The sequence below is a fragment of the Sorex fumeus genome, unplaced genomic scaffold (genome assembly GCF_029834395.1).
Source record: "Sorex fumeus unplaced genomic scaffold, SorFum_2.1 ptg000149l, whole genome shotgun sequence".
Taxonomy (NCBI): Eukaryota; Metazoa; Chordata; class Mammalia; order Eulipotyphla; family Soricidae; genus Sorex; species Sorex fumeus.
Window position 1 is genome coordinate 5,522,029 of NW_026606206.1, and position 12,159 is coordinate 5,534,187.

At 46.1% G+C, this 12,159-nt stretch overlaps 1 protein-coding gene across 2 annotated transcripts in view; it reads right to left on the reverse strand.

Annotated features, from left to right (window-relative positions):
• The window catches only part of DOCK8 (dedicator of cytokinesis 8), a 270,310-nt gene that overhangs the window by 11,380 nt on the left and 246,771 nt on the right, over positions 1–12,159 (reverse strand). For both annotated transcript variants that reach the window (XM_056106905.1, XM_056106904.1), the window contains exons 44-46: positions 9,417–9,653; positions 3,483–3,626; positions 1,791–1,897 (exon numbers count right to left, since the gene is read on the reverse strand). In XM_056106905.1, coding sequence (XP_055962880.1) covers positions 1,791–1,897; positions 3,483–3,626; positions 9,417–9,653 — 488 coding nt within the window. The remainder of the gene's footprint in view (positions 1–1,790; positions 1,898–3,482; positions 3,627–9,416; positions 9,654–12,159) is intronic.

Genomic DNA, 12,159 nt, shown 5'->3' on the forward strand with positions numbered 1-12,159 from the left:
CACAGCGGGTAGGGCGTTTGCCTTGCACGCGGCCGACCCAGGTTCGATTCCCAGCATCCCATGTGGTCCCCCGAGCACCACCAGGAGTAATTCCTGAGTGCAGAGCCAGGAGTAATCCCTGTGCATCGCCAAGTGTGACGATGAAAAAAGAAAAAAAAAGTGAAATATTATATGCCTAAAACTCAACTATCAGTAATTTTGTAGGCTGGAGCAATAGCACAGTGGGCAGGGTGTTTGCCTTGCATGTGGCTGAACTGGTTGGCCCAGGTTCGATTCCTTGGCCCCTCTTGGAGAGCTACCGAGAGTATCTCGCTCACACAGCACAGCCTGGCAAGCTACCCGTGACGTATTCGATATGCCAAACACAGTAACAACAAGTCTCACAATGAAGACGTTACTGGGCCCACTGGAGCAAATTGATGAACAATGGGAGGACAGTGACAGTGACAGTGAAAGTTCTTTAAATTTAAAAAAAAAATTAAAAAGAAAGCTGGGGAATGTGGAAGGGCTGAGAGTACCCCTCATTGGAAGAGAATTTTTTTTCTTTTTAGAACTATGGCAGGTGGGATGGGAAAAAGTAAGAGTGTGTGTGTGTGTGTGTGTGTGTGTGTGTGTGTGTGTGTGTGTAAGCCATTCCACCTGGATCTTATTTCCCTGTCTCACCAACATAGGTCTCCTTAACCGTGAAAATGTTCAAAATGCATTTCATATGTCATCACCTCCCCCACTACACACACTCACACACCTATCACCAGCAGCTATGATTTACTGCAAGACAACATGTTCACTTTTATTCATAAGAATTGGCCTACTTCGCACTAAAGTCTGCAAAGCACATGATTCTGGTCTCACTTGATGACAGCACGGTAAGTTTCACATAACCAGCCAACTGTAACGTTCTTTCTCCTTTCTCCCCCTTTTATCTGTGATGCGAGGATATTCCTACCTATACTTGAAATGCCACCATAAGACTTAAGATTTCATAGGATAGATTTTTTTCTAATGTCCTTTCCTCTTGAGGATGAAATGTGATCACCTCCTTCATAATCACTCATTTTGGGCCCTCAGGAGACCCAACGTACCTCAACAGACTGCGAGATCAGGAATGAAGACCCACTTCATGTCCAGAATGACCACCCTTGAAATCAGCCCCACTGCAAGAATTCAGGAGCAGAGTTGAGGTTTGCTATATATTGGGAACTTTAGAGAGATGAGACCTTGAAAAAGTCCTGTCCAAGAGCATGGTCTTTGTCTCCCAACTGGAGGGAGTGCCTCTATTTACATTTCAGAACCAAAGTTATTGTATGATATATTACAAAAGTCGCTAGTGCCAAGAACCTCTCCCAGCAGTGAATCAGCAGTGGTAACAGCAGTGGAATTTCAGCACGCTGCAGGGAGTGTGGGTGGTTTGGATGCAGAAGACCCTGTTTCGAATTCAACTCTGCTTCTAAGTGGCTGTGTGATCTTAAGGAACATCACCTTCTATCCCTGAGACTCTGAGGATGGTGCGATGGCGCACGTGTCACAACGATGTTGTGAGGCACATATTGAGGTGACTAACACAAAAGTACTTACATGTGAGACACCCGAAAGAATGAAGGCATTGTTCTCTGCAGTGCCTCTATGATCTGAGTCTGAACAGGAATCCTATGGTGCCTTCTAGAAAGTTCTAGAATCTAGGTGTTACTGAAGTTGCTGGTCTGGAGGACCAGATTGGGAACACACTGCTACAGCAGTATTTCTCTGAAAAATATTGTTCTACTAAATTTGAATTCATTTTTCCTACTTACCTCATAATGAATTCCTTAAAGCACAATCTCAATTTGTTGTGATGCCGATAAAGTTTCGGGTCAGCTGGAATTTCGGCCAAGAATACTTGGGCTACTTCCAGTGGTCCCTGATGGAAAAAGCAAAACACAATACTGATCTAAGCAGGAAAATTAAATTTTAGTGGAAGAAGGTCTTGGAGTGATATATATAGGCTCAAATATTTAATTTTGTGGTTAGATTGGTGGAAACAAAGAAGGTCTTGGACTTCCTAAGAAACTTGGATTCCTTAGGCGTCTGAAGTTTGAGGCAAAAACTCAGAAGTATGAATGTATCTGCTTATTAAGATCAAGAGTATATACAACCTTTGTATTTCTTTCCTCCTAAGGAATGCTGTCTTGGACTAACCATTCATATCACTTGTCCAATTTTTCCAGCTTGTGAGGACCACTTATATATAGTGAGACTGTGAGCTTACAACATTTTCTAATTTTGTCAGATGACTGAGATTTTCAAAAACACCTTCTTGGGCTGAAACGATAGTATAGCAGGGCATTTGCCTTGCACATAGCCCACCTGGGTGTGCTTCCCAGTCTCCCATATGTCCCTCCTCTCCCCGCAAGCATCTCCAGGAGTAATTCCTGAGTGCAGAGCCAGGAGTGAGCCCTGAGCATCTCTGAGTGTGTTCCAAAATAATCAGCAAAACACCAAAACCAATAGCAAAGAGCAAATGTTTCCTAATGTTATCTGAGATTCGAAAGATAATAATCATTTTTTTCGTTGCTATTTTCTGTGCTCGTTATATTACATGCACACGGAAAATTTTTAGTGGACTCCATTTGTGTCAAGCGAGGAAAAAAACAGTGATTTCTACTGAGGTTGACCCTGTGGAGATGCAGACTGGAGCAGACCCGGAGCAGACTTACATCTGAAATCAAGGCCGTCCATAGGTCAGGGTAAACTAGTACCTCCCTCTATCCGAGATGGTTTTAGTTCCATGATGAACTCGAGAGATAAGAGGCTGGTGGGTCTGAGAGGTTCCAGTCTGGTCTGAAGAAGTCAAGAAGCCTGCTTCAAGATCACTCGTGTTTGCAGGCTCCTGGCAGGCTGGGCTCATCAGGTGACAAACTAGGGTGTTTAAACATTCTAGGTTCCTTCTCTTATCTTCTATGGCAACTTAAAATTTTTTTAAATTACTTATTTTTCGTTTGAGGACCACACCCAACAGTGCTCAGGGGCTATTCCTAGCTCTGTGCTCTCAGGGGTCACTTACGGCCATTCTTGGGGACTAGATTGGGCTTGGCTGCATGAAAGGCAAGTGCCTGACCCTCTGTACTACCTCGCTGGTCCTCCATGGATGCTCTTAGGTGAGTCTCAAACTCTGGAATAACTTGACTAAATTGGGTGTGACCCAACAATCTAGTAGGGCCCTAAATCAGGATCCTATAATCAAGTTTTCCCCAAGGAACGCCTTTGCTGAGAAAATGCTGTTCCTCAGACAAAGTTCCCGCATCTGAGTGCTTTCTTGTGACCTTGAGTTGTTATGTGAAGCAGAAGAGGTCTCCTCAAACTCTTTTCAACCTCACAGGTATTCTGCATCAGCTCAACAACATCATTCGCATGTCAACTGGACTCAGCATCTAGGATGAAGGGTGAGGCCCTATGATGAAAGCCAAAGACCTGGGGCAGAGCAGTCGCCTTTTGTTTTTGCTCACCTGGTTGACAGTCGCTCCCACGGAGCCCTGCAGCACCATCTGAAGCATCTTGGCATCAGGAGGCTCTTGGTGAATGGCGACTGCTAACTGCAGGGTCTTCTTCTTCATATCTTCAATGGCCACTTCGATTGGTGTCAAAACAAACTAAACAAAAGGGAGGAAAGTCAGTGTCTGGTCTGAAAGGCCAGGAACAAACGTGAGGAGAGGACAGAAGGGGCAGCAAGCTTGGAAGAAGCAGAAGCATTAAAGGAGAGGTAGAGAGTAATTTCTTACAATAACAAAGACGAGTTAAGAGAAGAAAGGGCCTGATGTTTCTTGATTGCTTATTCTGCTCCGGAGCTTACAGACATTTATCATTTGTTCCTTAACCAGTCTCCATTATGTCATCAGAGAAGGATTTGGGAGATCAAGTAAGTGCCACAACATGACTTAGGTACTAAGTGGGGCTGAGGCAGCTTTGATACAATGGTGTCTGTGGTCTTTCTGCACTGTCAAATTTCCATCTCCTGCATGTTGAAAGTAGACTATAGACCGAACACGATTGCCACTCAATGCCTCTTTTGCAGAACACAATACCCAAAAGGAGAAAGAGAACAAAAGGGAATGCCCTGCCACAGAGGTAGGGTGGGATGGGTGGGGATGAGGGTGGGAGGGATACTGGGATCCATGGTGGTGGAAAATGGGCACTGGTGGAGGGATGGGTATTTGATCATTGTATAACTGAAAACCAAGCACAAAAATTTGTAAGTCTACAACTGTACCTCATGGTGTTTCACTAATAAAAATTAAAAAAAAAAACTTCCATCTCAAACCACCGGAAAAGTTATTCTGGCAAGGCTTTAAGAAGAACAGCACTCAGATTTTCTTCTCCATCATAACATGATTTGGGCATTATTTGTGCCTTAAATAACTGACCTGGAAGTGAATTCCTAGTATGGGGGATCAATCTTCTGCTTGCTAAGTTTCACTGGTTTAGTGTAGGTGATTATGGGTTGACTCATCCCATATCCCCTAAATTCATCTATTAAAGTCTCAGCTTCAAATGCCTCTGCCTGGAACCTTACTTGGGATAGGCAGGGTCTTTATAAAGAAAGTCAAATGAGGAGAGTTGAACAACAGTACAATGGGTAGGGTGTTCGCCCTGCATGAGGCTGACCTGAGTTTGATCCCCAGCACCCTATATGTCCCCTGACCACCACCAGGAGTGATTCCTGAGTGCAGAGATAGGAGTAACCCCTGAGTACTGCCAGGTGTGGTCCCAAAACAGAAACAAAAACAAAACAAACAAAAAGAAGGTCAAACTAAAAGGTGATGATTAGGATGGACTCAAGTTCAAACTAAATAAAGCTCCTATAGGAATTCAAGGAAATTTAGACACAGAGACTCAGAGAGAGAGGGAAGTCCTGGAAGAGACATAAGAAGGAGATGTCTTTCCAGGAGCCAAGGAAAGAGCAAAATCTGCAGCTCCCTGCAGCTCGAACTGCACCCTGATCTTAAACTTCAGGTCTCTAGAACTGGGAAGTGTATTCTCCAGAATATACTTTTGCCGTTTAAGCCCTAGTCTGCAGTACTTTGCTACAGCATCCCTAGCCAAGGAAAATACTATGTTCTCAGGGAACTATAGACAGCCGCAGAAAGCTGTGAGGCCTCTTACTGGGCCTATGAGTTTATTTCAGTGCTATGCACACCATGTCCTGGTGCTCAGAAACTGGAACAAGGAGGAGGGAGGCAGCTCAGAGGTAGAGCCCATGCCTCACATGTGTGAGGCCCCGAGTTTGAGTTTGACCATTTCCTGGTACCCCAAGCAGCAACTGGTGACCCTTTAATACTGCTGGGCTGTGGTGCTATTTTACAAAAGAAATCCGAGTAGAAACAAGGACCAAGAGAACTGGTTCCTGTTGGAAGTTCACCACAGAGAGTGGGGAGGACAGGACAGATAAGACAGAGAAGGGACTATTATGACAATGATAGTTGGAAATGATCACTCTGGACAATAACTGAGAGCTGAAATAATATACAGGACAACCTGTATGCAAACCACACAATACCATAAAGGAGAGAGAAGGAGAGAGAGAGAGAGAGAGAGAGAGAGAGAGAGAGAGAGAGAGAGAGAGAGACTGAGAGAGAGACTGTCTGCCATAGAGGCAGACTGGGGGTGTTAGGGTGGCAGGAGTGAAACTGGGGTCCTTGGTGGTGGGAAATGTACGCTGATGAAGGATGGGTATTGGAACAGTGCATGACTGAATCCCAATCATGAACAACTTTGCAACTATTGTTTGCAAAGTGATTCAATAAGAAAGTGGACAAATAAAAAATAAATAAAAAATAAGTCTAATCCAATAGGTACAGGAAAAATGCTCTTCATACTTATCATCAGAGAAATGCAAATCAAAACAACAATGAGATATCATCTCACACTGGTGAACCGGCACGCATCCAAGAGAACAAAAACCAGTGTTGGTGTGGTCATGGGAGAAAGGGACCCTCCTCCTCTCTGGTGGGAATACTGACTGGTCCAACCTCTTTGGAAAGCAACATGGACACTTCTCAAAAGACTAAGAATTGAACTTCCATATGAACCCATTCATAGGTAATCCAACTTCTTGGCATCTACCCCAAGGGCCCAAAAAAAAATCTTCAAAGGACGTGTGTGATTCTCTGTTTAATGCAGCACTACTCGCACTAGCTAAGATCTGGAAGCAACCCAACCATCCAAGAACAGATGACTGGATAAAGAAACTACGGTCCATAGACACAATAGCATAGTCCTCGCTTTAAGAAAAGATGAACTCATGTAATTTGCTACTACATGGATGGAACTAGGGGGCCTCATGCTAGGCAAAGTCAGCAAGAAGAGGGGGCGTACAGATCCCAAATGACCTCTCTCACATGTGGGCCATGAAGAAACATAATAAGTAAAAAAACAAATGGCTAAAGGCAACAGAACCTGAGAACGGAGCCACAGCATTGAGCTGCCTCTGGCAGGGAGAAAGCAGGGAGGTGGGTTGAGATTGGGAGTACTTTAAGACAGTGGTGGAGGGAAGCAGACGCTCGGGTCGGGGTGCTGTTAGAATGTTGTATGCATGACACCTTACCATTCCCAGTAACAGTATGACAGCCACAGTGCTTCAAATAAGAGAACAACTATATAAGTAAAAGGTCCAAGGCAGCAATCAAACAGAGGCTTTCCACACAGCGGGTAGGGCGTTTGCCTTGCACGTGGCCGACCCGGGTTCGATTCCCAGCATCCCATAGGGTCCCCCGAGCACTGCCAGGAGTAAGTCCTGAGTAAAGAGCCAGGAGTAACCCCTGTGCATTGCCGGGTGTGACCCAAAAAGCAAAACACACACACACACACACACACACACACACACACACACACACACACACACAAAACAGAGGCTTTCCAAAGTGGCCTCCTCTTAGTGGAGTCACCGGTCAGGCTTTCTTTGCCTTCTACGAAACTGGCCGCTTTGTGGCAACCTCCAGCACCTGGCTACTCCCCAGCGAGCTCATCCTTCTCTGCTCCAGCCCAACCACAATTCATGTGAATCTGCTCACCAACTTCCCTGTGCCTCCTAGGTTATCTCAGTGATCTAAGCTAATTAAACAATGCATACGCTGATGAACTATGGGTGTGAAAAGGGAAGAGTCGCCCCTATGAAAGCCAAGCTCAGTGCTTGGCCAACATATTATGAAAGTGAGTCTAGAGATTCCTATCATGTTAGGTGTATGCAAGACAAAAAAAAAAATTATAAAAACCTAGAAGAATTCTGCTCCATATTTGCTTAACGATCTGTAATCGCTTGCTCAAGTTAATAAAAACCCAAGCGCAAAATGAAGGGCAGGGCATTTCGCGGGGGTGGTTTTGTCCAAGGAAGACAAGGCTGAGCTCTGACTGGCCAGCCCAGAGTCCCAGCAGGGAACAGCTTGGGCCCCAGGGAAAGGGATGGCAAGGGGATGTACCTCTATGTGTTTCAAAGGAGCACGGTCCTAGCACTGTAGCACTGTCCTCCCGTTGTTCATCGATTTGCTCGAGCGGGCCCAGTAACGTCTCCATTGTGAGACTTGTTGTTACTGGGTTTGGCATATCGAATACGTCACGTCACAGGTAGCTTGCCAGGCTTTGCTGTGCGGGTGAGATACTCTCGGTAGCTTGCCGGCTTTCCAAGAGGGGTGGAGGAATCAAACTTGGGTCGGCCGGGCTGGCTGCGTGCAAGGCAAATGTCCTACCGCTGTGCTATCACCCCAGCCTTTAAAGTGTGCCTAATTTTGAGCAATTGTAAAACTTGAGACTTTTTTTTTTCTTTTTGGGTGACACCCTGTGATGCTCAGGGGTTATTTCTGGCTCTGCACTCAGGAATTACCCCTGGTCATGCTTTGGGGACGATATGGGATACCAGGGATTGAACCTGGGTCGGCCACATGCAAGGCAAATACCCTACGTGCTGTGCTACCGCTCCGGCCCCAATGAGACATGTTCTTGATCGACTAGATGTGTCACCCTGTACAGAGAACCAGGGAACAGGGCAGCATCTTTGCTGTCAACAGGCAAATGAAAAGCAGGTGAGTAGTTTGTGCAGTTCCAGAAGAAGCTGGGGCAGTTTTCCTGGCCTTGGAACTTCCTTTTGGAAACCACCAATCCTTTGGGGCGACTTGATTGTCTGGTTCCTGTTTCTGACAATTATCACCACAATTGTGCCTTCACCACCTGTCAGTTCTGAATATTTTAAGCCTCTATTTCTAGGGGACACAGAGATAATACTCTGGATAGAGTGCTTGCTTTGCAGGCAGCAGGACCAGGTTTGATCCTTAGCACCTGGCATGCTCCCCTGAGCCTACCAGGAGTAATCCCTGTGCACAGAGCCAGGAGTAAGTCCTGAGCACTGCCTGGTATAGCCTCGAAACAAAAACGCGCAAACAAAAACACCTATTCTGCTTCTATATAATATAAGTGCAAAGGGGCTGGAGCTATAGCACAGTGGTTAGGGTGTTTGCCTTGCACGCAGCTGACCCTTTTGGAGAGCTGACCCTCTGTCCCTCTCGGAGAGCCCGGCAAGCTACTGAGAGTATCCCAACCACATGGCAGAGCCTGGAAAGCTCCCCGTGGTGTATTCAATGTGCCAAAAAAACAGTAACAAGTCTCACAATGGAGACGTTACTGGTGCCCACTCGAGCAAATCGATAAACAACGGGAGAACAGTGCTACAGGACAGTGGTACAGTGCTACAAGTATAAAAATGTGTATCTATTCCTAGGAATGAATTACTGCAAATAAAGAGATGAAATCCTGATCCACATTATGACGGAAACACATTTATCTTAAAGATCAAAACTGGGGCTGGGCCGCACACTCTAGGGGGAAAGGCTAGAAAGCTCAGATAGAGAAGGGAGCACCAAATAAAGGGTGTTGGGAGGATCCCCCCAGGATGGGAGAAGCATGCTGAAAGTAGACTATAGACCGAACATGATTGCCACTCAATGCCTCTTTTGCAGACCACAACACCCAATAGGAGAGAGAGAACAAAAGGGAATGCCCTGCCACAGAGGCAGGGTAGGATGAAGGGGATGGGGGGGGGGGGAGTGGGAAGGATACTGGGATCCATGGTGGTGGAAAATGGGCACTGGTGGAGGGATGGGTACTTGATCATTGTATAACTGAAACCCAAGCACAAAAATTTGTAAGTCTACAACTGTACCTCATGGTGATTCACTAATAAAAATTAAAAAACAAAAAACTGGGGCTGGAGTGATAGTACAGTGGGTAGGGTGTTTGCCTTGCATGCAGCTGACCCGGGTTCGATTTCCAGTACAGTCTGGCATGAGGGAGCATGAAGTCGGCCCGTGCGTGTGCTGGAAGGTTCCCCGCGGGGCCTTCCTTCAGGGGTGTCCCAGCCCGGAGCCCGCCCATTCCCTCTGCTGGGGGAGCCTTACCTCCTCCTTCTGGACCACGCGGATCCTGGTCTTGATGTAGGGGAAGGCGTGCATGGTGGTGAGGACCGAGTTCCGCCGGTACTGCTCGTGCAGCTCCCCCCGTGGCCGCCCCTCCAGGGTGAACGGCGTCGTGTACATGAACCTTCGCAGGTTGAAATTCTTCTCGAAGTAGGTCACCCGGTCCTTCATCTCATACTCATCAAAGTAGGGCTCCACGAACGTGATTTGTATGTAGGCCTGCGACAGGAAAGCGGGGAAGGAGGGAATGAGCTAGTTCGCCAAGGAGTCCTCAGTGAGTTCCGGGGCGGGTGGGGACCACAGTGGACACTGCCCCAGCCCCCTCCTCAAGATAAGGAAGCTTTGGGAGCCCAGAGCACCGGGCATCCTTCATCTTCTCCGTTGGAGACAAAGGATTGTGAGAAGAAGAAAATACCTGTGTGAAGTGAGGACGAGAAAGCTGCCCCTTCTTGCGGGCCTAACGGAGTGCCTAAAACTCATCCTGACACTGCAAATTTCAGTTTGAAAAAGATCAGTCTGCTTTGTCGGAAGGACCATGGTGGCCGCACACCTGTCCAAAGGGTGAGGTCAAGAAATCTGGCGCTATCAAGTCCTGGAAGGATGGAAGGAAGCAGCTGGAACTTCCACACATCCAGGCAGGAATGCAACACGATACATTCCCAGAGAAGCTGGACATTTCTTATACAGCTACATGATCTAAATTATACATGCCCACAAGTGAGCTCTGACATGGCTGCCTCAAAGGAAGAAAAAAGAAACACTCAGGGCTGGAGTGATGCCCAGCAGGTAGGGTGTTTGCCTTGCATGGACCCGGGTTTGATTCCCAGAATCCCATATGGTCTCCTGATCACCACCAGGAGTAACTACTGAGTGCAGAGCCAGGAGAACCCCTGAGCATCGCCAGGCGTGATCCAAAAAGCAAAAACAAAAATTTTAAAAAAAACTCTTATTACACGAAACCTTTTCATAAACTAAAACCTAAACTGAAATCTTTCCATAAATATCTCTAGTGATACTCTCCACAATATGAAAGTTATAAGCAACATAAATGTATATCTTCAGTGTGATATACATCAATAAATGGTACATCGATGCAGGGGAATACTACACAGCAACGAAAAGGAAGCAGCTACTATAATCTAGATGAGTCTCAAACACATTATGAAAAGTGAAAGATGCCTAGCTTGGAAAAGCTAAATGCTTACGCTTATTAACAGGGACAAGACATTTAAGAAGAAGCCGAGCTGCTGAGAGAGAATACAGTTCACTGGTAGGGCTAAGGCAGAGTGAGGGAATGACTCTACAGGAGACAGGGGCAAATTTCTGGGTGATGGAGTCTTCTAGATCATTATTGTGGTGATGGTTGCATGGTTATCAAAATCCACAGGCCTAAACACCTAAACACTGAATTTTTGCACTTACCTAATTACAGTAGGAGCCTATGCATCCGTGTGTGCATGCATGCACACACACACACACACACACACACACACACACAGAGCCTATAAAGGGGACATTTATTGAGAAAGAATAATTCTGTAGCAGAGAAAGAATGACAATGATCCTATGCTCTGCTACACCCACCTACTGTAGAGAATGGGTGAGACACAGTTATATCACCAGTAAGTCAATAAATCACCAAATGTATCACCATTTGGCCTGATGAAACCTGGTCGTAATTCTGGGTTACGATTCTCACGTAAAATTTTCACAACCTTCCCCGGACATTTTAAGAGAGGAGGAACGAGTGTGTTGTATCAGGAACGCTGGGGATCTCTCCATAGTATGTGCGATGCCCAGAGCATCTCAGGCACGGAGCCAGCCACAGCCTTCAAGGGCCACACTCTTCTCACAATTCCTTCTTTGAGATGAGGGCATGGAACTGAAGTTTGAAAAAGGAATCTTCTGAACTATTCAGAAAAACAAACTCTTCAACTTGGCTAATTCCTCCAAACTTGCATCACCACCATAATATCCTGATGACAGAACTGAGAGAAAAATCTTGAATTCCTCAGAGTCAACCCTTGCCAGATAGCGATGGGTCCTTTGTCCCCCAGCCTCAAAAAATACCCGAATTTTTTCAGCAGCTTAGAAATTTCCCTCATGAAATCTGTATACATGAGGTAGGCTGAGCAGACATCTACCCCTCTGGGGCATAATAAAAAATAGATCTATTTACTGTCCACATTTCCTGGCACAGAATTTCAAAAACACACAGAAGAAGCCAAAGAGATAGTATGGGAGTGAAGGCTCTTGCTTTGCCCGTATTTGATCCCTGGTTCCACGTAGTCTCCCAAGCACTGCCGGGGGTGATCCGTGAGCACAGAGCCTGTTGTAAGCCCTGAGCATCACTGGGTGTAGCTTAAAATGCAAACCGAACAACCAAACCAAAACAACCAAACAAAATACCCCCAAACCAAACAACCCACAAAAGACATTCAGAATCATAGGGTGTCATTTTAATAATAATTTTAGTAACTTCAGTGTAGCATTTGTTTTTATTATAATCACGATCATCCTGTTGTTCATCGATTTCCTCGAGCAGGCACTTTTATTATAATAACCAATGAAAGGGCTGGAGCGATAGCACAGCGGGTAGGGCGTCTGCCTTGCACGCAGCCAACATGGCCGCCCCGAGTTCGATTCCTCCGCCCCTCTCGGAGAGCCCGGCAAGCTACCGAGAGTATTCGATATGCCAGACACAGTAACAACAAAGTCTCCAATG